The sequence below is a fragment of the Penicillium crustosum genome, assembly GCF_028827405.1.
Source record: "Penicillium crustosum strain IBT 35664 chromosome Unknown utg000002l_segment0_segment0, whole genome shotgun sequence".
In the NCBI taxonomy this organism is placed as follows: domain Eukaryota; kingdom Fungi; phylum Ascomycota; class Eurotiomycetes; order Eurotiales; family Aspergillaceae; genus Penicillium; species Penicillium crustosum.
In genome coordinates, this window is record NW_026623123.1 from 5,559,472 (window position 1) to 5,586,339 (window position 26,868).

At 49.2% G+C, this 26,868-nt stretch overlaps 11 protein-coding genes across 11 annotated transcripts; 6 read left to right on the forward strand and 5 right to left on the reverse strand.

The window, feature by feature from the left end:
* Positions 1–175: 175 nt before the first annotated feature.
* On the reverse strand, positions 176–3,021 carry N7487_005607 (beta-glucosidase; the record flags this gene model as incomplete). The annotated part of the gene is made up of 3 exons (XM_056873354.1): positions 176–1,756; positions 1,942–2,193; positions 2,242–3,021. The coding sequence occupies 3 exons, from the start codon at positions 3,019–3,021 to the stop codon at positions 176–178; spliced, it is 2,613 nt and encodes an 870-aa protein (XP_056731074.1).
* Positions 3,022–3,685: 664 nt separating this feature from the next.
* Positions 3,686–4,635, reverse strand: N7487_005608 (peroxiredoxin; the record flags this gene model as incomplete). The annotated part of the gene is made up of 4 exons (XM_056873355.1): positions 3,686–4,141; positions 4,202–4,279; positions 4,331–4,434; positions 4,488–4,635. The coding sequence occupies 4 exons, from the start codon at positions 4,633–4,635 to the stop codon at positions 3,686–3,688; spliced, it is 786 nt and encodes a 261-aa protein (XP_056731075.1).
* An 864-nt stretch (positions 4,636–5,499) lies between these two features.
* N7487_005609 (glycosyltransferase family 32 protein) lies at positions 5,500–6,534 on the forward strand (the record flags this gene model as incomplete). Its single annotated transcript, XM_056873356.1, has 1 exon — positions 5,500–6,534. The coding sequence occupies one exon, from the start codon at positions 5,500–5,502 to the stop codon at positions 6,532–6,534; it is 1,035 nt and encodes a 344-aa protein (XP_056731076.1).
* Positions 6,535–7,082: 548 nt separating this feature from the next.
* On the reverse strand, positions 7,083–8,372 carry N7487_005610 (uncharacterized protein; the record flags this gene model as incomplete). Its single annotated transcript, XM_056873357.1, has 2 exons — positions 7,083–8,277; positions 8,317–8,372. 2 exons carry the CDS (start codon positions 8,370–8,372, stop codon positions 7,083–7,085), a joined length of 1,251 nt encoding a protein of 416 aa, XP_056731077.1.
* Positions 8,373–9,426: 1,054 nt separating this feature from the next.
* On the forward strand, positions 9,427–11,056 carry N7487_005611 (uncharacterized protein; the record flags this gene model as incomplete). Its single annotated transcript, XM_056873358.1, has 4 exons — positions 9,427–9,521; positions 9,649–9,794; positions 9,849–10,204; positions 10,286–11,056. The coding sequence occupies 4 exons, from the start codon at positions 9,427–9,429 to the stop codon at positions 11,054–11,056; spliced, it is 1,368 nt and encodes a 455-aa protein (XP_056731078.1).
* A 273-nt stretch (positions 11,057–11,329) lies between these two features.
* On the forward strand, positions 11,330–13,681 carry N7487_005612 (putative DUF21 and CBS domain protein (Mam3); the record flags this gene model as incomplete). Its single annotated transcript, XM_056873359.1, has 2 exons — positions 11,330–11,587; positions 11,660–13,681. The coding sequence occupies 2 exons, from the start codon at positions 11,330–11,332 to the stop codon at positions 13,679–13,681; spliced, it is 2,280 nt and encodes a 759-aa protein (XP_056731079.1).
* A 102-nt stretch (positions 13,682–13,783) lies between these two features.
* N7487_005613 (uncharacterized protein) lies at positions 13,784–14,267 on the reverse strand (the record flags this gene model as incomplete). Its single annotated transcript, XM_056873360.1, has 2 exons — positions 13,784–13,819; positions 13,854–14,267. 2 exons carry the CDS (start codon positions 14,265–14,267, stop codon positions 13,784–13,786), a joined length of 450 nt encoding a protein of 149 aa, XP_056731080.1.
* A 70-nt stretch (positions 14,268–14,337) lies between these two features.
* N7487_005614 (putative C2H2 finger domain protein) lies at positions 14,338–15,876 on the reverse strand (the record flags this gene model as incomplete). Its single annotated transcript, XM_056873361.1, has 3 exons — positions 14,338–14,355; positions 14,409–15,597; positions 15,677–15,876. 3 exons carry the CDS (start codon positions 15,874–15,876, stop codon positions 14,338–14,340), a joined length of 1,407 nt encoding a protein of 468 aa, XP_056731081.1.
* A 375-nt stretch (positions 15,877–16,251) lies between these two features.
* N7487_005615 (HECT domain protein) lies at positions 16,252–20,597 on the forward strand. The gene is made up of 3 exons (XM_056873362.1): positions 16,252–16,596; positions 16,669–20,359; positions 20,422–20,597. The coding sequence occupies exons 1-3, from the start codon at positions 16,391–16,393 to the stop codon at positions 20,542–20,544; spliced, it is 4,020 nt and encodes a 1,339-aa protein (XP_056731082.1). The 5' UTR covers positions 16,252–16,390; the 3' UTR covers positions 20,545–20,597.
* Positions 20,598–21,094: 497 nt separating this feature from the next.
* Positions 21,095–22,179, forward strand: N7487_005616 (uncharacterized protein; the record flags this gene model as incomplete). The annotated part of the gene is made up of 4 exons (XM_056873363.1): positions 21,095–21,130; positions 21,244–21,579; positions 21,663–21,825; positions 21,890–22,179. The coding sequence occupies 4 exons, from the start codon at positions 21,095–21,097 to the stop codon at positions 22,177–22,179; spliced, it is 825 nt and encodes a 274-aa protein (XP_056731083.1).
* A 2,354-nt stretch (positions 22,180–24,533) lies between these two features.
* On the forward strand, positions 24,534–26,175 carry N7487_005617 (uncharacterized protein; the record flags this gene model as incomplete). The annotated part of the gene is made up of 2 exons (XM_056873364.1): positions 24,534–24,555; positions 24,638–26,175. The coding sequence occupies 2 exons, from the start codon at positions 24,534–24,536 to the stop codon at positions 26,173–26,175; spliced, it is 1,560 nt and encodes a 519-aa protein (XP_056731084.1).
* Between the last annotated feature and the right edge of the window lie 693 nt (positions 26,176–26,868).

Sequence of the window (26,868 nt, forward strand, 5' to 3'; positions counted from 1 at the left end):
AGAAATGTATTTATCTGCTCTCTATCCCTTTAAATATTTATATGAAGTATGGAGTTTGGTGAGAATATATGGAACGCGTAACAATATATTCAAACTCGAGTCGAACGAACATGCAAGAAGCGAATATAGACAAGAAAACCAAGTAAACAGTTCATCGCAAAGCATCAATGGCACCTTATTCAACAGAGCACTTTCCTCCCACCACACAGAGAACAGGCAGATCAGCAACACTATTCCCAACCCAGATCTTAATGCCCTGTCCATTGACAGGAGCTTTCCAATCCTGCATGACAACATCCCAAACACTAACGTCCTTGCGAGTAAGATGCAGCGTAACTACCTCACTCTCACCAGGCGCAAGCTCCTTTGTCTTCTCAAATTGTCGGAGTTGCAAGGCCGGCGTGTCCAGTCCCAGACTAGACGGAAGCTCAACATACAGCTGCGCGACAGCCTTGCCGGTTCGCTTGCCTGTATTTTGGACCTCCAACTGGACCGAAAATACAGTCTCGAAGAGAGCGGGATTTCCGCCCTCACCACCTCCAGCCCGGGGGACTGGGTGAGGCTCGGTGCTGTAGCCGTCCGGGTAGGGGTATTTCTTCGTTGCGGTGATCGATTGCGGGTTGAGTAGGTAGGGGTATAGGTAGCGCCAGATGCGGGTAAAGTTGGTAGAGGACCAGGCGACTTCCGATGCGTCTGGGATACTTGTGTTGTAGGCGGGAGTTGGCGGCTTGGTGGGTCGTGCAGCTGGATAGGCTGAGTCTAGTGGAGTTCCTGTCGATAGCGAAGGCTGAGAGAAGTTGAAAGTGGTGTAAGAGAGACCGTGGCCAAATGCATAGCGAGGTGTGATATTAGCTTTGAGGAAGTGGCGGTAGTCGATGTATAACCCCTCGGTGTACGTATCCTGGATCTGGCCAAATGGTTGGCTGATCAAGTCCACGCTATCCGGGTAATCGTCTTCGCTGCGGGGGATGGTGTATGGCATGTGACCGCTTGGACTATAATCACCAAAGAGTACATCGGTAAGGGAGTTGCCAGCTTCTTGCCCGGGGAGATGTGCCACAACCACTGCTTTCACAGACTTGAGTTCAATCCACTCTTCCATCAGGATGGGACCGACGGTGTGGACAATCACAACTACATTGGAAAACTTCTCTGCTGCTGCTTTGACGAGATCATCGCCATTATGCCAAGCCTTGAGTCCAGCTATGGTTCGATCTCCCGGGTTCCCTTCGACTGTAACGTAGTTTTCGCCTGAATCGGCACTGATGAAAACAAGGGCGATATCGTTGGCATTGACGGTAATTTCCGAAGGGAAGTTGTCGGTGATGTGAAACTCGGTATTCTTAGTGATATTAGAGATTGCCTCTTGTGGTGTGATGAGATAGGGTAGTCTGGCCGTGCCACTACCCCAGCCCATGGTCAAAACGCCTTTGTTGCATCCTTGGTCGGCGCATGAGTTGAGACCGTCTGGATTTCCACCTGCATCTGTGCCAAACACCTTGAGAGAATCATTGCTGCGTAGAGGAAGAATGTCCATGTCGTTCTTGAGTAAAGTAATTGCTTCCCGTGCGACAGCTCTTGCGGTGATGTTATGATTTCCCCTGACATCGATGAACTGGTTGACGATACCAGATGGAGAAAATAGAGCGCCGGGGTAAATAAGACCCTCCTTGTCCTGAGTGTTGGTCGAGAAGTTTGGCAAGGGATAATCCTTGTCCTGCCCCATTTTATACCAAGTAGCAACGATACGTTGAGCCTAGACCCGTATGTTAGACATGAGGAAAACAAGATTAGACAGCCACTTAGGTGGCCTTGTCATTTCTTTTTGGGTGGGCTTTTTAGATGTCCTTTTTCGGTGTATGTGAAGGGGGCAAAGAGCATAAAATGTGCAGAGGACTTTTCCATGTATAACCATGGGTATTCACATAGTGCATCACGTACCATATCGTTGAGTCGGTCGACGGGAACACTGCCATTCAAAACTGATCGCGACAGCTCAGGACCCCAGTATGAATCTCCAAATAAGGGAACGGCTCCATCGCCAGGCATGGCCATATCTAAACCCGCTATGGCAGACGCAACGCCAGCGTAATGACCCAGCCAATCTGTCATCACAAATCCTTGGAAGCCAAGCTCATCTTTGAGAATGCCATTGATCAACTTGCTGTTCTGAGAGCATGAAGAACTATTGACCTATTAGATGTTAGTAGCACACACAAAAACGGAATCAACAAGACTCACATCGGAATAAGCTGTCATCAAGGACCCTACACCTGCACGAACACCCTCGGCAAAAGGCCAGAGGTACAGTTCATGTAATGTGCGATCATCAATATTAGACGAATAGCCCTTAGTAACAATACTGCTCATGCGGTGCATCTCCTGCTCATTACCAATGTAATGCTTGATAGCCGCGATAGCACCGGTGCTCTGCATACCCTTCACAGTCTGGGCACCGCCAACGGCCTGCAGAGTGGGATCGACACCGAAGCCTTCCCAGTTCCGTCCGCCGCGAGGCTTGCGGCCGAGCGATCCCACCGATGGTCCCAGGAGCACGTTGACGCCCTTACCGCGAGCCTCTTCGCCGAGTCCAACACCTCGCTCATACATGAGGTCTTTGTTAAAGGTTGCGCCAACCGTAATACCAGGCGGGAAGGCAGTGTTGTGGTCCGAGTTTCGAATTCCCAGAGGGCTGTCTTGGAGACACAGGTTGGGAATACCGAAGCGAGGTACGCTCCCTGTCTGCCCTACACAGGGTCCCATGAAGAACCCAGTGCCTGTTGTTAAATTAACTTTCTCAGCCAGCGTCATATTGCTGACGAGATGATGCGCCTTGGAGTAGGCTTCGCTCCAGTCGGGAATCCATCCTCCCGGAGGGGTGGGATAGTATGGGGGTGATTCATAGCCTTCTGCTGCCCTCGCGCGCAGGTGTGTAGCAGAGTCGGATTTGTCTGGTACTGGGGAAGCGAGGAGGAGCGGGGTTAAAAGAGAGACTAGGGTTAGATGTGCCCAGGGAACCATGGTGATGGATTCGGAATAAACAAAAAGAGAGCAAATGAAAAAAAGATCGTATATGGGCCAGTCAAGAGAACGAGTGCATTATTTTCCACCAGATTTGAATCTGCAAGATTCTAAATCGAGAGGATCCCCGGGGGGCTATAAGAACTTAGAAGACTAGATAGGAACAGGGAAGGAGCAACACCCGCGTGCTCATCTCGGGGAAATGCATATTCACGGGATGATCCTTGCTGGGTTTGAAGAGGATCGTCATGGGAGCCTTTGGACACTGCACTTGGCAATGCAGTGAATACTGAGACCTTATCACAACCTTGGAATTGTTCAAGGATCGACTCGTGACTAGTCTATACTAGTGAATTGGCTTGCATAGCCGAGGCCTGCCGGACAAGGAATGATAGGCTGTGCATATGGATTGGGGGTATAACATAGGTACTAAGTAGTACTCTGTATGGAGTACTCGGGACTAGTATTTCCTAAATATTAGTCCCCGGACTACCCTCCCTGAAAGAGACAAGTGTCAGGGGGTTGTAGTTAAATATGCAACCCGGCACGTGCCCCCCTTTTCTCCAACTCACGGGCCAAGGTCATTCAATAGTTCAAGATATATTACTGTAAATAGAACACGCGACACCCGTTTGATCTGCATGGAAATGGTGTTTGCTCAATTTTATCTGTTGTTACACATATCCATATCTTTAGACCTTGGTAAAGCGCAAGTAAGGCTTAACCTCACGAACTTCACCAAACTTCTTCTTGGCATCCGCGGTAGTGACAGAGGGGGCACGATGACATCATCGCCAACGCTCCAGTCGATCGGGGTAACTACACCTTTCTTATCACCGGTCTGCAGGGAGTCGATGACCCGCAGGACCTCAGCGGAGTTTCGGCCCGTGGAGGCGGGGTACATCATGGTCAGGCGGATCTTCTTGCTCGGGTCAATAATGAACACGGAGCGAATAGTAAACGCGATTTCCTTCTGTCCAATGCTATCCTGGTCGATCATGTCGTAGAGGAAGGCAACTTTGCGGTCGGCATCGGCGATGATTGGGAATTGGACTTGTGTCGAGCCGACTTCGTTAATGTCCTTGATCCATTGGTCATGGGAACCGAGCTCGTTGGCACTCTGGAGAGAATAGGCGCATCAGCTAAGGCTTTGTAGGAGTTGTAAATGGCGGGGACTCACCAATCCGATCATCTTGACACCGCGTGCGTCGAATTCACTCTGAAGGCGGGCGAAGGCGCCCAATTCGGTTGTACACACCTAATTCCCCGTTAGTTCAGCGTCTTCGTAGAGTCGATTGGTGACAAGTACGGGTGTGAAGTCTGCAGGGTGTGAGAAGAGGATGGTCCACTTATCACCGATGAACTCGTGGAAGTCAATTTCGCCCTGGGTGGTCAATGCCTTGAAGTTTGGGGCTATCTTGTGTTAGCATAGTATCTTGGCAAATGCGATTCTGTTGAGACTGTACCAATTGAGCCCAAGCGCAGATGCGGCTGTTCCATCTTGGCCGAGATGAAGCGGCGGAAAGCGGGCGCACGCGGCACCTGCGCAGACCACGAGGGCCGCGGAGCAGCTCTGAATGCACGGAACATTTGAGTGCCAATTCTAGAAGCCATGATTGTTAAGAGCGAAAGGTGGAAGCTTCCAAATCCAAAGTTGACTCGGGACTTTGAACCCGTGAATCCGTGGACGTCATCAAGTCTGACTAATCACCAGCTTTGCTGGGGCCTAGGTGGCCTCAGGCCCTAACTACCAACATGTAACCAGGTGCCCAAGTTTTGGATGTTCATGCGCGACGATGCTTTTGTCACTTAGTTTCCAAGATTTGCCTATGCTGCATCTTTCTAGTAACGAATCTAAAGATGCCTTACATAGGCTTGAGGATCTTGGGTATTGTGCGCGAACTACGGGGTTTTAAAATCGGCAGATTTATGCAGCCAAGCAAAATCTGATTAAGGTACGAACTTATATCCCATTTATAGAACACCTTTCCACGGTAGAACACAACATAGATGAGAGAAATGAAATTGTTGTCTGAGACATTCCAATGTCAGAAACTTGACACCATCCACGGGTTGAACGGGATCTTATGATTGGACCAACGAGAGCCCCAATCTGAGACCCTTAATATCAACCTTGGCTCAGCCAGCCCCGTTTAATAATAAATTTTGGAAATCTTAGTACCTTTACCTTGAATGATACCTACACCATAAAAAAAACATGCATTTTACTGGGGCCAAGAAAAGGGAATAACCTCTTACGACGCATCAAATAGAGGCCTTGCGATATTCTATGTATACACATACTGATCTACTTGAACTTACCACACAAAACTTCAAAGAATAAAAGCCAAGCTTTTGTGGGCCCTAGATGGATCACTCACCAGGAGATAGACCCTTTTCTCTCATAAGTCGGCGGATCCCTTTTTGAAAGTCTGATCTTCGTTCGCATTCCCCTCAGGAGGTTCCCTTGCCTTCAAAATGGGACGGTTTCACTATCTACTCGGTTTGCTATTATTATTTATTTGCTCATTTCTCTGGATTGCATCAAACCTGGCAAAACAACCACCAAGCATTGTTCTTACTCATGGATCATGTGTCTGCAACGAAGACAATGTTACCGCCGCCTCAGATGCCGCAATCATACCCTCGCATCGACCGGAACCTCCTATTAAGGAGATGAAACCGATATCAAAACCGAAAATACCAAGCTACCTCCCAATCACAAACTCCCACGATCACCACACACAGTCCTCAATCCCATTCAAGCTTTGGCAAAAGGCCGGTTCACAGAAAATCAACGAAGCCCGCCAGAAAGACATCCATAGTTGGCTAAACGTGAACCCACGTCTACGACATGAGATCCTCACAGACGACAGTGCAGACGAATACGCTCGTGAACATTTTGCCGAATACCCAGACGTCCTGAACCACTATCTCTCTCTACCGGTACCGATTCTGAAAGCCGACCTGCTTCGCCAATTGATTTTGTACATCGACGGAGGAATTTGGAGCGATCTTGACGTGACATGTCACCGCCCAATTTCTACCTGGATCCCGGAACAATACCAAAACAAAACAAATGTCGTTGTCGGGTTGGAATTCGACGGGTTCCAGTTCGCAAGTTGGACGATCATGACAAAACCCAAAACAAGCCATATTGTGGCCGTTATCAAATACATCATCGATAAATTGAAGGCGACTGCTGCACAGCACCATGTGACAACTGCCGAACTTAACATGACGATGATCAACGATGTGGTGGAACTTACGGGTCCACAGGCGATGACTGTCGCCATATTGCAGAACCTGCAAAAAGAAATGGGCATTCCTGTCGGCCGAGCGAATATAACGAATATCAAAGAACCCACCCTATTTCAGGACGTGCTTGTGCTGCCGAATGCGGCCTTTGCCTCTAGACAGGGTGGTTACCCGGAGGATAGAGGGCCTTATCTTGTTGAACATCATTACGCTGGCTCCTGGAAGAATGCCAATGGTGGTGAGACGAAATCGTGACATATTCGGAACTTTTTGTATTAGCGTTGCACCACACCAAACATATGTGACACGATGGACATAAAAGCATAAAATATAATCTAATCATTGCATTCGGGGTTTAATTGACTCTCGGGAAAGTGACTATTGTTAAACTATTGTTAAAATAATGATTGCATGTAAATTCCTGTCGACTATGGCTTTCTAATCTTGCCGCCGAACTCGTATATAAGGGGTTCGTAGGCCCATGGTACTCATTGATACATACAAGAGTAGACCGCCGGCTATGTGGCCTTGTCATGCCTTTTTGGTGGTCTTTAGATGTTTCAGATGTTCCATTAGATATCTCATTAGATGCCTCTTTGGATGCTCTTTTGGAAAGTTCTCCTCGCTTAGGCAGACTGTGGCTCGTGTTATACCTACATAATTTGGAGCGCCTGTTTGAGTTCCAATACAATGTAAGAAACTTTTTTATACATAAATACGTTTCTTAAGGATACGTTGATTGGAGGAAGAACATTGGGCGATCTCCTTACAAATCCGTGAGATTAAACTCGAGTCTTGACTGTCTAATGCTTCCTTGAAATGGCCATCCGTCTGTTTAAGACTTGTTCATCGACAGTTGTTCCCAATCCAGGCGTTTCAGGCACATGTAGATATCCACCCGAACCATCAATCTTTTGGACAAGCAGCTCGTTCCGAATGCTGTAAGCATCGGGGGAAAGGATGACCATTGGCTCTTTGGGATTAGGCTCTTGTCCCTCCTCCCTTGGGTTCCACGGAGTGGCAGCAGACGCCTGGATCGTAGCCGCCAAACCAATTCCAGAGCCATAGCTAGAGCCGTAAGATGGCATAACACGTATCCCATGGTCTGCAGCAACATTCAGGATCCGAAGTAAAGCAGTAAACCCCCCACAAATGATGATATTTGGCTGGACGATGTCAACATTCCCTCTAGCCATTCTATCGCAAATCATCGTCGTATCCCATTCTCTGCTACCCCAAGCCACAGGGACCAATGCTCTTATGTTGTCTTCAAGGGGCGTTCTTGAAAATTCAATAACGAGAGAGACCTCTGAGGATGGCATTGCTCTCACTAGCTCCTCCGCCGATACACCACTTGTGTTCTCAACGACAATGGTTGCGTGCCGGCCAATCGCATGACGACTCGCCCGGAGCCGTTGCTTATTATCCTCAAGCCCGCCATGAATTCTGGCCAGAAAGGTATCAAACCCCAAATCTAGGTAGTGCTGTGCCTCTGGCACTGTAGCTGGGGCTGGTTGCAACATCGAATCCGAGGAAAAGAGTCCGGACAAATAGCCGAGAGAGTTGACATCCACACAGACCTTCATCTTTGTGCGGGTGATCTTGCTCAGGAGATGGCAGATTGGTTGGCCTTTGACTTGGCCAGTGATATCCCACAGTGCAATATCAATTGCGCTAATTGCACCGATAAATATTTCTGGTCTCCGGCATACCTGTGCACGACGAACAGACGGGGAGTTTCCGAGGATTTGTAGCTCATTCCAGATAACCATGGGTTCGGTGGGGTCACGTCCGATCAGGGTGGGGGCAATGATTTCGTTCACCACATCAAGAACTCTTGCCGGGCCCCAGCGTGCGAAGGGAAACCGAGATGTCCCCTCGCCCCACCCAACGATTTCCGTGTCAGTTTCGATGCGCACCAAGCAGCTATAATCCAACTCGGAATTGCCGCTGTCAGGGCGAGCTCCACGGACGACGTACGGGGTAACCGAGATGATTCTAATTGTGGATTTTTGGACTTATGGAAAGGCGTGATACCTGTGGAGAGGTTGGCTCGCACCGGGCTGTGATATCGAAAGGGAGACAAGAATCATGAAAGTATATTGAGATAAAGCGAGTCGTGGGTAGCATAGAATTGATATGAGGCGAAGAAGATAGAAGAAAGGCAAAGGCAAAAGGCAAATAAATACGTAGAAAATAGCCTTCAAACCTCCAAGCAAAGTCAACAAACAACCTAGATCTCTTCAAACCCTCCTTCTCTATACGGCCACATGCTTCTATCACACAGCGCTACAAGCAACTACATTACAGTAGACATACAATGACCCAATACTCAGGTGCAATGTCACTGATTTGGAAGGCGACAGCCCAATGTTTTTCCTCCAATCAACCTATCCTCACATCCGTAGTTATACCTCGAAAAGTCTTTTGCACAAAGTATACTTCTTTTACCACCTTCATATACAACGAAAAAGAACATCTAGAGAGGCATCTAATAAGATATCTAAAATAACATCTGAAACATCTAAATACCACCGAAAAGATCACTAAAAGGATGTTATTATGCCCTTTGATGCCCTGTTCGCATTTATCGAGGTGTAGTTTTCATTTGGCGGTTTTGCGGTCCGTAAATTACTCAAATATTGAACTAAGCACCTAGGAACATATGTATGTATATACCTACCGTAGGTAGGTGGGTAACAACTTGACGTGACGTCACGCCATTGTTCCGTCGGTTCATGTATGTACCCCACACGGGCCGCAAAGCTTAATTTATTGAATCTGCGACTCCACAATCATTCACAATGTAGGTAGATAATACGGTAGTTATGCTATTGTACCACAAGACCATTCATTGATATTGTCCCATTATTTGGAGAGGATACCTGAAGGTTGCCTTGGGTGGGCGGGGGACCTGTTGAATGGGTAGTCGCTCAATTAAGGAAGGAACGTTTGAATGGGCAAGTCGTTCAATTCAGGAAGGAACGCGTAGGACTAGTCCTAAAAGCTCGACTCTTGTTTTTGTTTTCCTCTCTTCTTCTTCTTCTCTCTTCCCATATTTGCCATTCTAAATCGTTTTTTTTTCCCTTGAACCACAATGCCTCGGCTCGTTTCGATCCGTTTGTTTTTGTCGCTTTGTTTGCGGCCATGGCCGCATATTGGCACCACGACCTGTGCCAATTTGTTGGAAATGTTGTGGTTGGTTTCATCTTCTTGGTAACGGGGATTTGCTGCATCAGTAGGTAAGTTTAGAAGGCTCCATCCCTCATATGTCCCATCCCAATACCCATCCAAATACCTATCCAAATACCTATCCAAATACCTATCCAAATACCTATCCAAATATTCATAGAGACTAACATTCAGTAGTCCCCGCGCATGGCTGTTCCGGTTGGTGGCCTCGGTGGCAGTGTGGGTGGCCGATGCCGAAGCCGCTCAGTCTACCTACCCCACCCACCCCACCGAGGCCACCGAGGCAACGAAGACCGAGAAGAGACTGAGAGCCCGGGTGAGGGGTTTGGAGCAGTAGCTCCGTGGCACGGAGGCACGAGTTCGCGATTCCGAGATAGCCCGGGAGATCGAAAAGAAACGCCATGAAAAAGAAGTCCGCCGCCTGGACGCTCAACTGGCGACTGTCTCCTGGGGTATCAAGGAATCCCTGCTTGCGAAGGATCAGGTGATAGTCGAGTGCCGCCAGTGGCGACGCAAGTTCGAGGACCTGGAACACCTAAAGCAGCAGGCCCTGGAAAATCCCGTTCGCGGGATGCAGGGGCGTCCTCGTTGGGCTCCGGCCAAAAAGTACGGAGTTGTGAAGCGGGAACTTGGTCGGTCGACAAAAACATTCACTGCCATTGCGCAGGTGGCTATTGTCAATGCGGCGTGGGAGTCGAAGTTGGTCGGGTTCGAGAGCAAGGCTCGAGACTATGTGGCCCGTACCGACGACCAGATTCGGTCTCTCAACGCCGCCGCCACCGCACTTAGAAACGAAAACGCCTACCTCTAACAGCAGATGAAGGCGACCCTCGCTATCACTCACGAGCTGGCCCAGCAGCAAGTGAGGGATGCGGTGGCAAGCACGATGCTGTTCGCTGACCACAAGCATGAGGAGGTTGTCAAGTTGCTAAAGCAGACTCATAACGAGGAGCTTATGGCAGTCAAGGCTGGCCACGAGAAGGAATCAGTGAAGGAAACATCGGCAGTCAAGGCAGAGGTAGAGGTTGCGCGAGCCCAGCAGCGTGAGGCGGCTAAGAGAGCGGGACAGGAAGCAACCCACCGAAAGGAAGAACTCGTTGCCAAGGAAGCGCAGCTGGGCGAGCTGCAGGCCGCCAATACCAGGATTGCCGGTGACCTTCGGGTCAAGGAGGAAGCATACAATCGACTTGAGAGTGAGAGGGACCAGCTCAAGAGTGAGAGGGACGGCTTGCTAACAGCCGGCGAGCGTCTACAAACCCGGTATGACAGACTGAAGACCGAGGCAGACGAACTCGTGAGGGATTTAAAGGTCCTTGAGGATGATAATATAGAGCTGAAGGAAGCAGCGGATTACCTCGCTGGCGAAGGCAAGAAATTCCAGCAGGAGATAGAACAATTGAAGGACGACAACCGAGGCTTGCTGGAGAACAACACGGAGCTGCTCTGTCAGACAGTAGTATCCGACCTCGACCTCCGGCAGACTCGGGGCAGAGTGGGCAACCTCGAGCGGCAGGTAGCGGATTTGGAGACCGCCGACATCACCGTGGCGGTTAGCGGCATGGGGACGGGTGGAGCTCAGCGCTGAATAAGCAACTGTCCTGGCTTCCCGACTACAGGTCTCCGTTGCTACTTGGTTGCTCACTCTGTCGTCGTCCTTCCACCACTGTTTCCTCAGTTTCACTAATCATCTCTCAAGGTCCCTTTCCCCTCTCCCTCCTTCCTCCTTGTCTCCTTCATCTATTCCCTTCCCCCTTCTAACTGCCCCGTCCCTACCTGTTGTTCTCTTCTCCCCGCCGCGACCGACCGTCATTACTCATTACATCACAGCATGTCCCGTTAAGTTACCCACGCTCCTCTTATGAATTCTTCACCATACCGCTCGTTTGCCGCTCGGCCATTGATGCTGAGTCTGGCCAAGCTTCTCCTCGTCGCCCTATCGCAAGTTCCTTTCACCACTGCTGCGCCTATCCTCTCGCCTCTTTTTCTGTCATCCCGCGACACAGAACCACCAAAGGAACCAAGCGATCCAAGTTTATGGCTTTACTTGGGATTTTCAGCTGCTCTTGTGTTGAGCGGTGGAGCATTTGCGGGTCTCACAATTGCCTTGATGGGACAGGTCAGCCCTTTCCAACCCGGTTGAAAATTCCCCGTTGAACTAGGCTAACATCCTAATTGCTTCGTCGTACAGGATGAAGTTTATCTCCAAGTCATCAAGACATCAGGTGAAGGCCACGAAAGGAAAAATGCCGCCAGTGTTCTCAACCTCTTGAACCACGGAAAGCACTGGGTTCTTGTCACGCTCCTCCTCAGCAATGTGATCACAAATGAAACCTTACCCATCGTCCTTGACCGAACACTCGGTGGTGGTTGGCCTGCGGTGTTAGGAAGTACTGCTTTGATTGTCATATTCGGCGAAATTGTTCCACAGTCCATTTGCGTTCGTTACGGCCTTCCCATCGGTGCCTGGATGGCACCTTGTGTCTTGGTCTTGATGTACATTATGTCTCCAGTCGCCTGGCCAATCGCAAAATTGCTAGACAGGCTGCTTGGAGAGGATCATGGTACCATCTACAAAAAGGCCGGATTAAAAACACTCGTCACTCTTCACAAAACCTTGGGTGAAGCCGGAGAGCAACTCAACTCCGATGAAGTGACCATCATCAGTGCAGTCCTCGACCTCAAAGAGAAGTCAGTAGGCAGCATCATGACACCAATGGATGATGTCTTCACTATGTCCGCTGACACTGTCTTGGATGAACGCACGATGGACCATATTCTTTCCCAAGGATATTCCCGCATTCCTATTCACGCCCCTGAGAATCCGATGAACTTTGTCGGTATGCTCCTTGTCAAGATGCTCATTACATACGACCCCGAAGATTGCAAACGGGTCCGCGATTTTGCTCTGGCTACACTTCCAGAAACACGCCCTGAAACCAGCTGTCTAGATATTGTGAATTTCTTCCAAGAGGGAAAGTCACATATGGTTCTTGTCTCTGAATATCCTAGTGAGGATCGTGGCGCTCTTGGAGTTGTCACTTTAGAAGATGTCATTGAAGAACTGATCGGAGAAGAAATTATTGACGAATCTGACGTCTTTATTGATGTCCACAAAGCCATCCGACGAATGACACCTGCACCCAAGTCTCGAGTTGCCAAAGGCAAGATCGTCGAAGAGCCTCCTTTGAACGCCTCTATTGTCGCCGATGGCGACTTGATCGACGTGGATTCCACGCAACCTTCGTCTCTCCCTAAGCCTTCCGACTTGATTCGACGCCGCAGTTCTGTGGAAGCACCACTCCCCCGCTTTCAACTTCGCAAAACTAATACCGATATCAATCCAGACTCAGCAAACGAATGGGTCACACAAGTCGGCACCACAGATGAGATTCGAGAACACCTAAAACATCTTGGTCCCTCCAACCTCGCCAGCAGGCCGCGCCAAACCCGTTACCATGCCGTCAAGATAAAGCGCAACAGCGCCTCTCCCTCCCGTTCCGCACAAACCGACTTTGAGTCTGGACAAAGCACCTCCGACTCCCAAAAGCTTATCACTTCTTCTACTGGATATCAAGGTGGGATAGGTGCAGGCTTGCTCAACTCCGCTGGAACAGACGCTAAAGATGGTGCGCATGCTCTCAAAATTGGGTACGGCACCATGACTTCACAAGACAGCGTGAGCAAAGGCACAGGTGCTCAGCAATACAAAGACCTTCCCCAAGTCTCCATTCCCGAGGCTGTCCGTGAGGAACACGAAGACCAACCGCGTTCTGGGTCGACGCGCGAGGCTAGTAGTGTGGCTTTACTCGACGATTCCGAAAACCAACCGCGTTCTGGGTCGACGCGGAAGGCTAGTAGCGACGAAGGCAGTGTTGAATCGCCTGGTACACCAGGCTTTATTTACCATCACCGCGGACCGGCGCGTAGCGGAAGCATCACAGAACAGGTTGTGGATGTCAATGGTATTCGCAAAGTTGTCCTTCATGCAAATTGCGCGAGTTCCTCAGAAGGTGAATCTCATCCATTAGGCCACCATCGCCATCGTAACCACCACCATACCGACGGTTCAGTTCTTGATACCGATGATGCAAAATCAGAAAATCCCGACAATGGCCACGCAAAATCCAAAAAGAAGCGTCGCCGAAAGAAGCATGGCAAAGCTTCAAAGTCTGATGGCGGTCCCTCGGAGGACCAGCCGTTACTCCGTTGAGCCTCTTGTTAGATAGTTGAATGAGATTGTCAGAATCATTTCCTCGATTATGCCTGTATGTCCAGTCCATGTAATTGTGTATGCTAACTAAGAAGCCAAAAATCATCGATCCCAGAATAGGCCAACATGCAGACATGTCTGTGGTTACATCTACAATTATAACAACCCTTACGACACAGATATTGAGCAGATTTGCTTTGATTTTTCTCGGACTAGATACATGAATGATATCTCCAAAAGACTCCCCCAAATAACATGAACGACGACCCAATGACGGCCTCTGTAACAAAAGGTATATGCAACATGTAATCGCTATCCATAAAGACGTCCCTCCATGAAGTTGTCCAATGTTCGGTGAGGCCTCATTAAAACCGACCGGGTTGAAAAACTCATTTGAGAAAATGGCCCGGTTCGGAAAGAGTACCTCACTTGGTTGTTTCGTTGATGAATCAAAGGGCTTGTAGAAGCCCATAGGTTCGCCAAACCCGGGCAGTCTCGCGGCACGGAAGGAACGAGCGTGCAATTTGAAGAGCTGCGGTGGTTGTCGATGTATTGTGAGTATTGGCGAGTGGTTCGTTGGTGACATCGCAAGGACGATGTCGTGGATGAAAACCGGTCGATTGATGTGAGTTCCCGTTGGTGCTGTGATGAAGCGATCATTGCAGAAGGGGATCCTAGAGAGAAGGTTAGTTTTGCAATATAAAAGAAGAGTACAGGTGGAACATACGCGGAAGTGCTTCTGGTGATTGTTGGCTCTTTGAACGCGGGCAACGTAACGGTTCTCTTGGCGAAGGGCACGAGTTCTCTCGCGACGCTCGGCAGTGAGAGCAGCTTCCTTTTGTTCTTCGGTGACACCAATCATGCCCATACCGCCATTGGCACGAGTGACAAGAGCGCGGTGATGACTGGGGCGGGTGCGGGGCGGTTCCTCTTCGATTTCTCCATTCGCAATGGCAAGCTGGCGGGCAGCTCGTTCGGCGGCTGTGGGGTATTTGTGAAGGTTCTGCTTGTAGTACTTGGCAAGTGAACGGTGACCGACACTCTTTCCAGATGGAAGGTGGAGCTCGTAGTCTGCCTCGTAAGCACCTGATGCATTTCGGTATGAGTCAAGATCATCCTCGTCGACGGAGGATGCGGAACTGTCGGTTTCCCAGCCTTGGTCATCTCCATCTCCGTTCACCTTGACGCCACCGCTGTCGGCAGTGGATTCGTCTTCATCTTCGGAGTAGGTGCTCCGGAAATCGTAGTATTGACCGATTTCAACTTGCTCGTCTTCGGACTCGAAGGCAATCATGCAATGGCTCTTGTCGCGCATGTGGGTTTGGATGGCTTGTGCGTCGTTCTTCATGGCGTGGCAGTAAAGGCACTCGAAGTTCTCGGTGATTTTTCGGTAGAGATAGTTGACGAGGCCATCGAGATCCACCAGATATTTTTGCTCGGGGATGAACATGCCGTGGTCTATGCGCATGTGGTCCACGTTGGTGTGAATATCGGTTGATTCGGTTTTGCAGAAGAGACAGCGAGACGCCAAGAAATCGTCTTTCTTGATCTCGGATTCCATATCCTCATCTTCCTCTTCGTCGATGGTGGCAGTCTTGAGGCCTTCGGTGACCTTGCTGACGTCATTGTCGGACTTGGTCACGGGTTCGCCGAGAGAGAAAGCAGAACTCTGGACGGAGGCAGCATCGCCATCCTTGCGTAGGCTGGCTGCGCGTTGCTTGTGCTTCGAGCTGTTGATGTGGTTTTGGTACGAGTTCTCGCTGTAGAAGGCCTTGTTGCAGGTGTGGCAAGTCTTTTCGTACGAAGCCTTGGCGGCGGCCTCGTTGGATGTAGCTTTAGCGGCAAGAACTTTTTCGTTGAAAGTCTCGAGAGTGACCGGGGGGAGAGAAGCAATGCGACGCTTCATGTTGTATAGACTAGGTCAAATCAGCTTCTGAAGCCACAAAAATACATACATAAAAATTCGAAAAAAAAAAAAAAGAATTCAAGACTTACTGCCAGTCTTTGCGCATGTGATCTCTCTGCGCATCGCTGCGTTGGAAGGCAACAAGACAGGTGTTGCAAGTGTATTGCAGCGAGGCTGCATCTTGGTTGGTCGACGACATATCGGTGATTTTTCGAGTGTCGTGGGTGGTTGAAAGGGCGGGTTTTCCCTGTGGATTGTGGGATGAATATTTGTTGTAGGCGGGGTACATATGAAGGCTCTGCCTTGTCCCGATTTTGATGATTTTTTGATGATTTGATGGTAGATTGATGATCAAAGTGGATGAAAGTGATGAGACCCAGATGGATGTAAGAGAGAGGAATTTTTCAAAGGAAATGGACCTGTGAGTCAGTCTTTATGCACTCAATAGGCCGTCATACAGGGTTGATCTTCTAAATTATCCGTTTCTTATCGAGCGACTGAGCCCCTCTGAAATGCTACTAGTCCTAATCCAGTAAGCGTGATAACTCATAAACGGCTTAGTAATACCAGAAAAGGTCGGCGGGCTGAGTAACCCAAGGTCCGCCGGACTATTTGACTTCCGTCACCTCCGATCACAAGAGTGGATATACTTTGCCTGAGGCATCATAATCTTACTACGTTATCATTAAGCTAGGTGGACCGTCTTGGTTGCATTTATTCAACGCGTGGAGACGAGCAAACAACTAGCGCTCACCCTCACATACAGCTATTCCCACACTCTCAGATATGCTATTCTGTTGAAAATGACAAGGCTCCGCGGAGGTTCCATCGACGACCAAGACATCGCGCGATCCCCCGGCCACGGGCGAACTCACAGTTACCGGTCAAAGCTCCCACCAAACGCACCGGATGCGCTCATACAGAATACTATTGAGATATCGGATCCCTCAAGAGTGTTACCACGGTATCGCGATGACCGAAGACGGAAATTCAACGGCTTAGTGCGCAGGTGGGTGGGAACTCTAAACGCTGGGCCTCGACCTCCCAACTCCACATGACACTAATTGCTTTGGCGGAATAGGTACAAAGCTCAACTGCTCCACGGATGCGATGATCCCGGATGTCAAACTTCTACATGTGCTAGTCATCGCCGAAGACTCAGTGAAGGTCCATATCGTCGATACACAGAACTTAGTGCGAGGACTCTGGCATGCTACCTCGCCAGCTTGGATGACCCGGAGACCGGTCTATGTTTGAACGTGCCTAAGCCGCCACCGCAATTGACAGCGGAAGATTACCATCGGATTTCCTTGCGCCGTACCCGTACACTTGAAGCACAGACAGCAGCGGCTAACAGGTCGCCAAAACCGGATCGGTACGATGAAGACCACTCGCCCTATGACCTATCCAGCCCTGTGCAAAATAGATCGGCCGTGTCGGAAGTTAAAGAAGGGGATTCTTCGCCCCAAATCCGTACCGGTAGAAGCTATATTCGAGACCTCGACCATACCGCGGAGCAACAACTAAAAGACCCCAAGTCTTTTACACAGAACCTTTTTGATACAATCTCCCTTCGTATGGTCGAATGGCTTCCCCTTCGCCGTGCCCCGGACACACTGGGTCCAAAGCCCAAATCACCTGCACCGGAAGCCGCAAACCATCCGTCTACTCATGTGAAGCACCACTACCATGCCGACAAAGTTCCAGGCAGAGATGCCAAAATTTCAGGCAGTTCCACATTTGCAACTCATCCCGGTTCTCAACCTCGTACTCCTTCGTCACGAACATCGGCATCCCAACCCTCCACGGTCGAGCTCAAGTTTCAGAACCAGCATGTCAAACGACTATCAGTCTCCGAGGTCGATCATTGGCGCCATACTCCGCGTGCAAGCCTTGATGATAAAAGGAAACCAGAATTTAACAAGAAGCCCCCAGTGGCTTCTGATGAGTTTGTCAGCTTGCCCTCACCACCAGCGTTAAAGCACCGTCCACAAAAGCACCGCGGAAGAATTGGGGATGTCGATTCGGTTTCCCTGGAGGAACGCCGCAAAAGTCAACGACGTGTCTCCTGGGATAGCCAGAAGCTGCTGGATGAGGCATCTCCTATCAATAATACGAGGAGCACAGAGCCCCCGCCTCCTCCTCGCCCTCTCCCTCCTTCTGTTACCCAACCTCCTAGCGAGCGCAATACAGAGCAAGTTATTGTCGAAAACTCGCTGGACACGATCCCACTGGCTCAGACGATCACTCATCTTACCCCTGAGATCATCGATAGTCTGTCACAGGTCATGATTGAATCTGCGGAAGATGCTGATTGCTGGGAGGAAGAACTTGATCTCATGCAATGCACTGGCAGCTTTGAGCAGCCGGATTGGCGTTTTGCAACTCTCCGTCAGCGTGAAGTATTTCCGTTCGTTGCTCAAAGTATATTTTTTGTGTTCAGCAGCCCCAATCAGATTTTGCGCTCCTTTAGTAGTGAGTCAACGGACATGGTTGGTGCTACTTCCAGTCGCCTTGATGTCTCCCGTCTGCGTTTATCACTGCAGCGCCTGTTTACGATTTGCCCGTGGGACATTGCGCTACATAGCCTCTGGAGCTCTCTGGACAAGCTCTTTGTTCCTCCGCTGGGATTCCCCTCTTCCGGACGGCCATCCCGCCGATCATCCCGCAGTTCGACCATGACAGGATCTGCAGCCCCTCCAGTCATTCCCCGACGAATATCTGAATCTCTCAGCGAAGATCATTTGTCGGATCCCGATGCCGCCTATATTGCCACGATTGCCTTGTTCACTTTGGTCAGCTTTGTGCCTAATATTGACTTGGGGACTTGGAGGACGGTGGTCCGGATGCGTGCCGCTGGGTCTGTAGCTTCACTGTCGGACATGCGCAAACTGCCTTCCAAGAATGCCCAGCAAGCCATCGAGGTGACGGACAGATTCGAGCATGAGTTAGGTCTCCGCCTCATTAATCGCCTCGTGCGGGCTCTTACTGCGCGACTGGCATACCATGAAATCTCCAAGGCCCGCCAAGTGTACAGCCTAGACCCACCAAAACAGCGCAGGCTCAGCGTGCTGGACCGCGTGGTTGACTACCTTAGTGAGCACCACATCTCTCATACTGCTGGCAGTGATGAGCCCACTGAGTCCATTAGCCCAGCCTGCCTCATTGTTGAGTGGCTTCGGACTCTTTTCCTGCGTGAATGGGACGGCAACCCCGAGATGGCCCGTAGCAGCCCTACCGGTGGTGCAATTCAGATTCTAGCCTCAATGTACAAGGAACGAAACCGCTTAGGTCTTTTACCCGAAGACTTTTACACACCTCTTCTCACCGAGCGGCTGGACCCATTGGATATGCCCGTGGCATGGGTTGAGGCCCTCCCAAACAACCGAACCATGCACCTGCTATCGTATTCCTTCCTTTTCCCTCCGTCCTCTCTCGTGATCTACTTCCGTGCTTTGAACTATTCTGCCATGACCAAGTCCTATGAGGCTGCTATGACCACCACGAGACATGTCACTCAGACTGCCTTCGGGGCCATTCAAATCTCCGAGGACCCTCGACTCCTCACCCGCTTAAAAACATCCATGTCCACATACCTTGTTCTCGTTGTCCGCCGAGACAATATCCTCTCTGATGCCCTGAGCCAATTATGGCGGCGTGAAAAGCGAGAACTGATGCGACCCTTAAAGGTGCAAATGGGCATGGATGAAGGAGAAGAAGGGCTTGACCATGGTGGTGTTCAACAAGAGTTCTTCCGCTTGCTAATGGGTCAAGCCTTTGACCCATCCTATGGCATGTTCACAGTTGATACTCGACACCGCATGTCTTGGTTCCAACCGTGCTCATTGGAACCTCTCTACAAGTTCGAACTTATCGGCCTGTTGATGTCTATTGCAATTTACAACGGCTTAACCCTCCCCGTGAATCTTCCCACCGCTTTCTATCGCAAGATGCTGGGCCTGAAGGTGAAATATCTGGACCATATCAGAGATGGATGGCCGGAGCTTAGCCAAGGTCTCGACACATTATTGGCATGGAAAGATGGCGATGTCGGGGATATTTTTACACGAACTTACGAGTTCAGCTTCGAGGCCTTTGGAAGTATAGAGACAATTGATATGCAAAAGGTTAACCGTGATGCGGCGTGGCCTCTTGCTAGCAAAGTCAAAATCACTGCTCCGGCTCCTATCGCGGGCTCCAGCGCCTGGATGGATGTGCCAGCTTACTGCGACCCTGCGGTATTGAGATCACCAACCTCCATGGAAGTCGAGGAGGCTACCGATGTCACATCCTGTGGGCCCGCGCCAGGCGCGACCGCCAAGTCAGTGTCTGAGTCCATATCACTCCAGTCCCCTCTACCTCCGGCTGAAGAGGCCGCTCTTGTGACCAACAAAAATCGACATCAGTTTGTCAAGGATTACATCTTCTGGCTCACAGACAAATCCATTCGACCACAATTTGAAGCTTTCCAGAGGGGGTTCAACACGTGCCTGGACCGATCAGCTCTGTCCATCTTCTCCCCGGAAGCGCTGAAAACCGTGGTAGAGGGTATTCAAACAATTGACGTAGAAGAGCTCGAGAACCATACCCGGTATGAGGGAGGATTTGGTCCTGATCATCGTGTCATTCGTGACTTCTGGGATATTATTCAAGACTACCCCAATGAAAAGAGGTCCCAGTTACTCGAATTCGTCACTGCTAGTGACAGAGTACCCGTCAATGGGATATCAAGCATTATGTTTGTGATCCAGAAAAATGGCGTCGGAGATTTGGTAAGTTCTACCATTTCCCATAACCTACATAATATAGATTGTCGTACTAATTGTTCTTCTAGCGTCTTCCTACCAGCTTAACGTGTTTCGGACGTTTACTTCTTCCAGAGTACTCGTCAAAGGAGGCCTTGGCGCAAAAGCTTGACAAGGCTCTCGAAAACGCCCAAGGATTCGGTGTTGCATAAAAGGTTGTCAGATTCCATTGTTTACCTATACATACCCATTTGTTCTATAATTCACTGATGTGGTGTTGGGATTCTATCCCATATGGCGCATATAACATATTCTCATGAAGTACTTGGCCTTCTGGGCATCTAGAAAGGATCCCTCATTAAGATAGACAAATCACAATTTATAGATCACCATCGGACTCCAATGCAGAGCTGTGGTTCGCTTGACGATGTGGCGCTCCGCAAATTTATAGGACCAAATCGGACTTCTGAGGTCCGGTGGTGTTGTATGACTCTTAACATTCACTTCCCTTAATTATATATCTTCATTTCTCACATATATATCTCTTAATTATATCAGAAATTCTTTTGGGGTCAAATATACTCTGTAAGGCACCCCGATTTGCCCGTGTCCGTGCCCTTGGCCCAACCTTGGAAGCCCTCCACCGCTATCACCCCCACGTCCTGCGATAAGCACTTTCGACATCTTCAATATCTGCAACTCCTGCAAGTTTCTAACGTGAAATCCACCAGCTTACTCCCGATACCCTCTCAAACATCGAATATGGCCCCAATTATCCACTGTGTCCGCCACGCCCAAGTATGTACATTTCGTGACAATGATCGCAGCCCGACTCCTTGAGCCTCGACAATTCATTCGCAACCTTGAAACATGACTCTTCACTGCTCAGTCGAACTAATAGATAATCACAGGGCCTGCACAACGTTTGCACCGCCAACCACGTCATCCAAGACCCCCTCCTCACTGACCTCGGCCACGAGCAATGCAAAACGCTCCGCGAGAACTTCCCCCGCCATGCCAACATCGACCTGGTGACTGCCTCGCCCCTTCGTCGCACCCTCTATACTGCGCTCGAGAGCTTTGCCCCCGTCTTCGAGTCAAAGCCAGACTTGAAGATTATTGCCCTGCCTGACATCCAGGAGACCTCAGATGTTCCCTGTGATACTGGCAGCGAACCTTCTGTTCTGAAGGAAGAGTTCAAGACAGGAGTTGATCTAGATCTCGTGCAAGAGGGGTGGAACAACAAGGTATGTTTCTCTCCTTCCTGCTGTTTGGGGATTGCCTCGGCAGTGTTCAGCACGTGGTGTACTCACATTTATCCCTCAAAAAGGTATCCGGTCGTTACGCCCCAACCAACAAAGCCCTCAAGGAACGCGCTCGTGCAGCCCGTCGCTGGCTGAAAGCCCGCCCAGAGAAGGAAATTGTCATGGTCACGCACGGCGGGTTCTTGCACTATTTCACTGAAGACTGGGAAGACAGCAGCCAGTACCAGGGTATGTAATACGATGCTATGATTGTAGGGGATCATACCACTAACGCCATTTTTCATTCTCGCAGGTACCGGCTGGTCCAACACCGAGTACCGTACTTTCACTTTCAGTGAGGAAATCCACACAGACGATTTGGAGGGATACGCACTGGATGGTGATAATGCCTCACTTGAGGAGACAATTGACTCACGGAAGCGCCGGGGTAAGACTGGGCCTATGCCTAGCCGGGAAGAACAGAAGACGCTGTATAAGAAAGGCACCCAGGGCTGGGATGACCAGGGATTGCAGATGAGCACTGCTGATCGGGAGGCGGCCAAGGTCACTGGAGGTGAGGAGGTCAACGGAGTCCGTGTATGAACTGGACAGTGAACAAAAGTGTGATTTTGATGGACATTGCTATTGTACTTTTCGGTTGTCGCAGATTGCGACGGTTTACAGAGATAGAACCAGTATATACATAGATATGACATAAACCAAAAAATAATTCCGTGGACCTTTAAGCAAGGCTCTTTGTTCCATTGCCTGTTGATTTCTTTTACTTCCCTTGGTACTTGAGCCCCTTGGGCTATTTTAGCCCTCGGTGGCTGTTTCAGCAAACAATAGGCACGAAACCGATGAACATGGATTATATGAAGGCCTTCATTGTTGAGTCTTTTACTCCTCGTAAATCTTCTTTATCTTCGGGTGAACAATGACCTTCTTCGGCCTCAAAAACACAATAAAACAGTCCGCCATAGTCTCGACAAGCATGCCGACAAAAGATTTGTGGAGAACAACTATGAGCTTGGCTACGCTTTGTCTTGGATATAATTGTCTATATAATGGCTTTCGGGCCCCTCGCTTTTAATCCCATCATCAGGAGCATTCCAGCTCAAGACAGCTAGCTCAGCACCTGTCTTCTACCTACTACAAATGGACTGCGAATTATTGGCTGAGTACCTTTCCCATTCAGTGGGCTTCCAGGATATACACTGAAATTTCTATCTAGGAAGGTTTATATATCACGCTACCATATCTACCTACGTATGGACATATCACGGGTGGGCGGCCTTTTAACTAGACGATTATCACTAACATATAACATAGCAAACTAGGGCACCGTGGCATTCGACGACGACGAGTATCGGTCCGAACATCCTTTATTACCTGTCTATGGTTAAGTCCTTTGATAACCCTTTCCCTCGCCCCTATACCTCTTTTACTAACGAGACTCAGAGATTACCGCACATACATCGTCCAAAGCCTTTCGAGTATACCGTTCTACATATCATATATCCACCCGGTAGGTCATTCCAAATGTACAGAGACATACTAACAGACTGAATTAGGTCCCCTTGGAAGATATTCCCCGAATAACGACTCAGATACTGATAACAGATTGGTCAGGTTCTTTATTACCCTTCTTGAAAATGCGAATTCAGTACCAACGAAGCATAGGCCCGTCGACCTTATAGTTCCCCTACCAAGCAGCTAAGTTATTCTCTGCCCTTACGTCACTGATCGGAATTTTATAGATACATCTTGCCAATAGGTCACAATATACTGTGGTCAGTGACCAGCCGTATAGAGAGCTAGATTTACCATTTACTACTCCCCACCCCCTTTGATTTGGATTCCATACTAACACATCTATATAGGACTTGATTCTTGTCCAATAAAATGCTCATAGTTTTCTTTTTTTTTCCCTTTCAAACAGCTAGGTTATTCCCTGGAACCCCATTATGACTAATTTGGATTTTACAGGTAGTCATATGCCAATAGACCATCGGGACTAGCTTGATTAATTGAACAGCTGGCGGCTAAGTCGTTTACAGATTCCTTTCTAATACTGGCTATGTTATATCTATCAAACAGTTAAGTGATTCCTCTTATAACCCCGTCGTGACTAACTTGTGTCATATAGACATCCAAGAACGCTTCCTGTGACCAGCTCAATTATCGTGCAAGCTAACCGATTATATTACTTGCTTTATGTATTCGTGCTAATTCAATCATAGTGGTTGTTTATTGACCGAATATTCAAGGATTATTTCAACGGGGTTCAAGGCCAGTCATAGCTGAGTCATTCTCTTGACCCTCAGTACTAACGTGGAATTTAGAAGCCACACGGTCCACACCTCGATGCGTTAATACGAACACTGCCTGATAAAGCTATGACTAAGTGCCCATATAAGCCCTTCCTTCCTCTGAAGTCAGACTCGGCGCTAATCGAATTGACGATATAGACATTATCTTTAAAGGACGCGCTTGCTTTGTCACAAATTCCATGGAAAGCCGCCACAATTGGACTAATGACAGCATTGATTAACAATTAAATTGCGGTATTTGAGAAATATGGCAGGTATACAATGTTTTTTTGTGAGGATAGCATGTAAATAGCATGTCAATTTAATCTTTCGATTAGGATCGTACATAGGCATTCATAAGCTCGTAGGCAGTTAGGTTTCAGGAATGTCATGCATAGAATGCCGATGCCTATATTTTCCCCGTATACTCCATAGTCTGATCTACATACGGAGTAGATAACTAAAATACTTTAAATGCTGGTGCCTTCAATTGACGTACGAATCAGCGGGGATCGGCCTGCTATTTTTAGGCGCCGATCACCGAAGTTCCGTGGCGCAGACTTCACTGCCGCGGGTGAGCTCTGGATATAACTCCTTCACATAACCCGGGTCTCTTGCTGAGTTTTACACACTCCAGATGACAAGATGATCGATGAAAATTTACCCAGTACGTTGTAAGGAGGAAACCTCTCTTAGCGCAAGCTACGTCATCCCCTGCCTTCGAGATTCTCATACTGACTACAGGACAGCATTCTTTCTCAAGAACAACTCAAAACAACCTCAGATCAGCACCATATACCATAGCCAACATGGAAACGACCCCGAACCTTCCTATTCCTTGCGCGCGCTCGACCCCGCCTCCCCAACATCACAAAACCGCTACGGAGTCGCGTTGTATGACCCTTATGTGACAGACGTTGTCTACGGCGAGGTAGCCGTGGCTCCAGATTGGACACAACCGAGTATGTCGGCAGAAGCAATACGGGCAAATGGTGGCGCTGTACCACCCCCAGAACCCATCCTCCCTACCGAGTTCAACATCCAGCTCTACAACCCCGACCAAGAAATCACTGTGAAATATCATACCAAAACGTGGAACAAACCAGCTCGGTGGGAATTTGAGATGCCGCAAAACACATTCCGGGTTCCGTCAGCTTCAGCGCTAGACCAAACTCAGATCGATCCTTCTATCGCAGATGTTACTCCGAAGTTGAGGTTCAGTTGGCGCAAGGATGGGAAGCTGTCAAAGGATTTGACTTGTCTGTTGCACGGTAAAACTTCAACAATTCCCGACACGCGCACAAAGAGCCGCGAGCCAGATATTACTATTGCTCTGTTTCAAGGGCTGAAGGAGCTTACTCTCTATGAGCCCAATCTCTACCGACTCGAGATGGAAGATGCGAAGGGGTTGGAGGTCGTCCTGCTCTTGGCAGCCGTTGCGATTCGAGATATTTTCTTTGGGCCTGCCAAGGAGGCCTTTCACATTACCCCCACTGGACCTAACCCAGCTCGCAAGCCAGTAGCAGGATCAACTGCAATTGCGGCGCCGACCACACCAACGAGCGATCCCAGGTCCGATCGGAAGAACCCACAGGCCCGACCTCTTAGCGTGGCAATGAGCGGAAGGCCATCCCCGCCTCGGCTTAGCATCCCGAACGCCTCATCTCCGGCCCCACAAGAGAGGAGGCGACAGGATGAACTCGCAAGACAGGAAGAGGAACGACGAAGCCAGGAGGTTCTCGCCGCAGAACAAAAAGCACGACGTCGGCGGGAGGCAGAAGTCGAAAAAGAGACCAAACGCCTGCAGAAGTTATACGGGAAAGAAGAAGAGCAAGCACGAAAGCAACGTCATACTCCAGCTCCCTCGTCTAGGCCCTACCTTCCACCCCGACATACCGGACCCCCTCAACCTTACTCTCACCAATACTCTCAATCCTCAGTCCAACTTTCTTCACAGCCTATGGGTCGTCCATCCCATCATCCCCGCCAACAATACCCACACGGCGCACCGGTCTCGAATGGCCCATATCTCCACGCACCGGGCCGCATGGATCCCCGAGCCCAATCCTCCACCCATCTCATGCAGTCCCGACCACAACAACTACGCCCGCAACCCCGACCGCAGTCTACCGTTGGGTTCCACCCTACCAGCAGTGGTGCTCTCCCAGCGGCATCAAGGCCGACATCTCAAGTTCAGCCGAAAAAAAGCGGTTTCTTTGGGTTCCGGCGCAACAAGGAGGAAAATACTGCTACCAAGCTGGAAAAAAAGCGGAGTTCTATGTTTTGATCATCTATACCCTGGCGCTTACGTCCTTTCCTACATTATATTTTGCATTTCGTGGTTATACTTTGCCCTTGTTATCATCTCATTGTACCCAGGTACCTAGGTAGTTGCATACCCATTACCTTTTCATTACAGTGCACTTAGATGATATCTACTGTTCTACGGATTCAAGACCTAATAGATTAGCGAAAGACGCCTCCTGTTTCTCATATCAGGTGTTTCTCGCGAAAGACGACAAATGCTTCACCGCAAGCAAGTGAGTAGACATCTTGAAGCATAGTAAAGGACGGTTAGACCTACGTACTGGATTTCCTTTGACGATTTTTGGCTTCCTTTCCCGGGTTAGTGCTTACCCTTTCGCCGCTTTTACTCACTGAGCAGATCTGAGCAGCCTCCGGCTCAGAGATCGGATCAGCAATTTTGTGAGAATGGCATTTCCTTCTAGCGCCGTTGTCTATTCATCAGAGGAGCTATTCTATTTATCAAAGGAGCTATAAGATACTGATCTTAAGTGACTAGGTCTTTGATTTTGACTGCAAGTACTTCTTTCGTACTCTTTTTGTATATAATGAACTGACTCCTCCAAGTTGGTGTATTTTAACGCGCCTCTGTTCTATCTACTACGAAAATCTAGGTAGTTCGTTAGACAAAGGCGGAGCTTTGTGCCTGAAATAAGGCATTTGAAATGGCAACTCT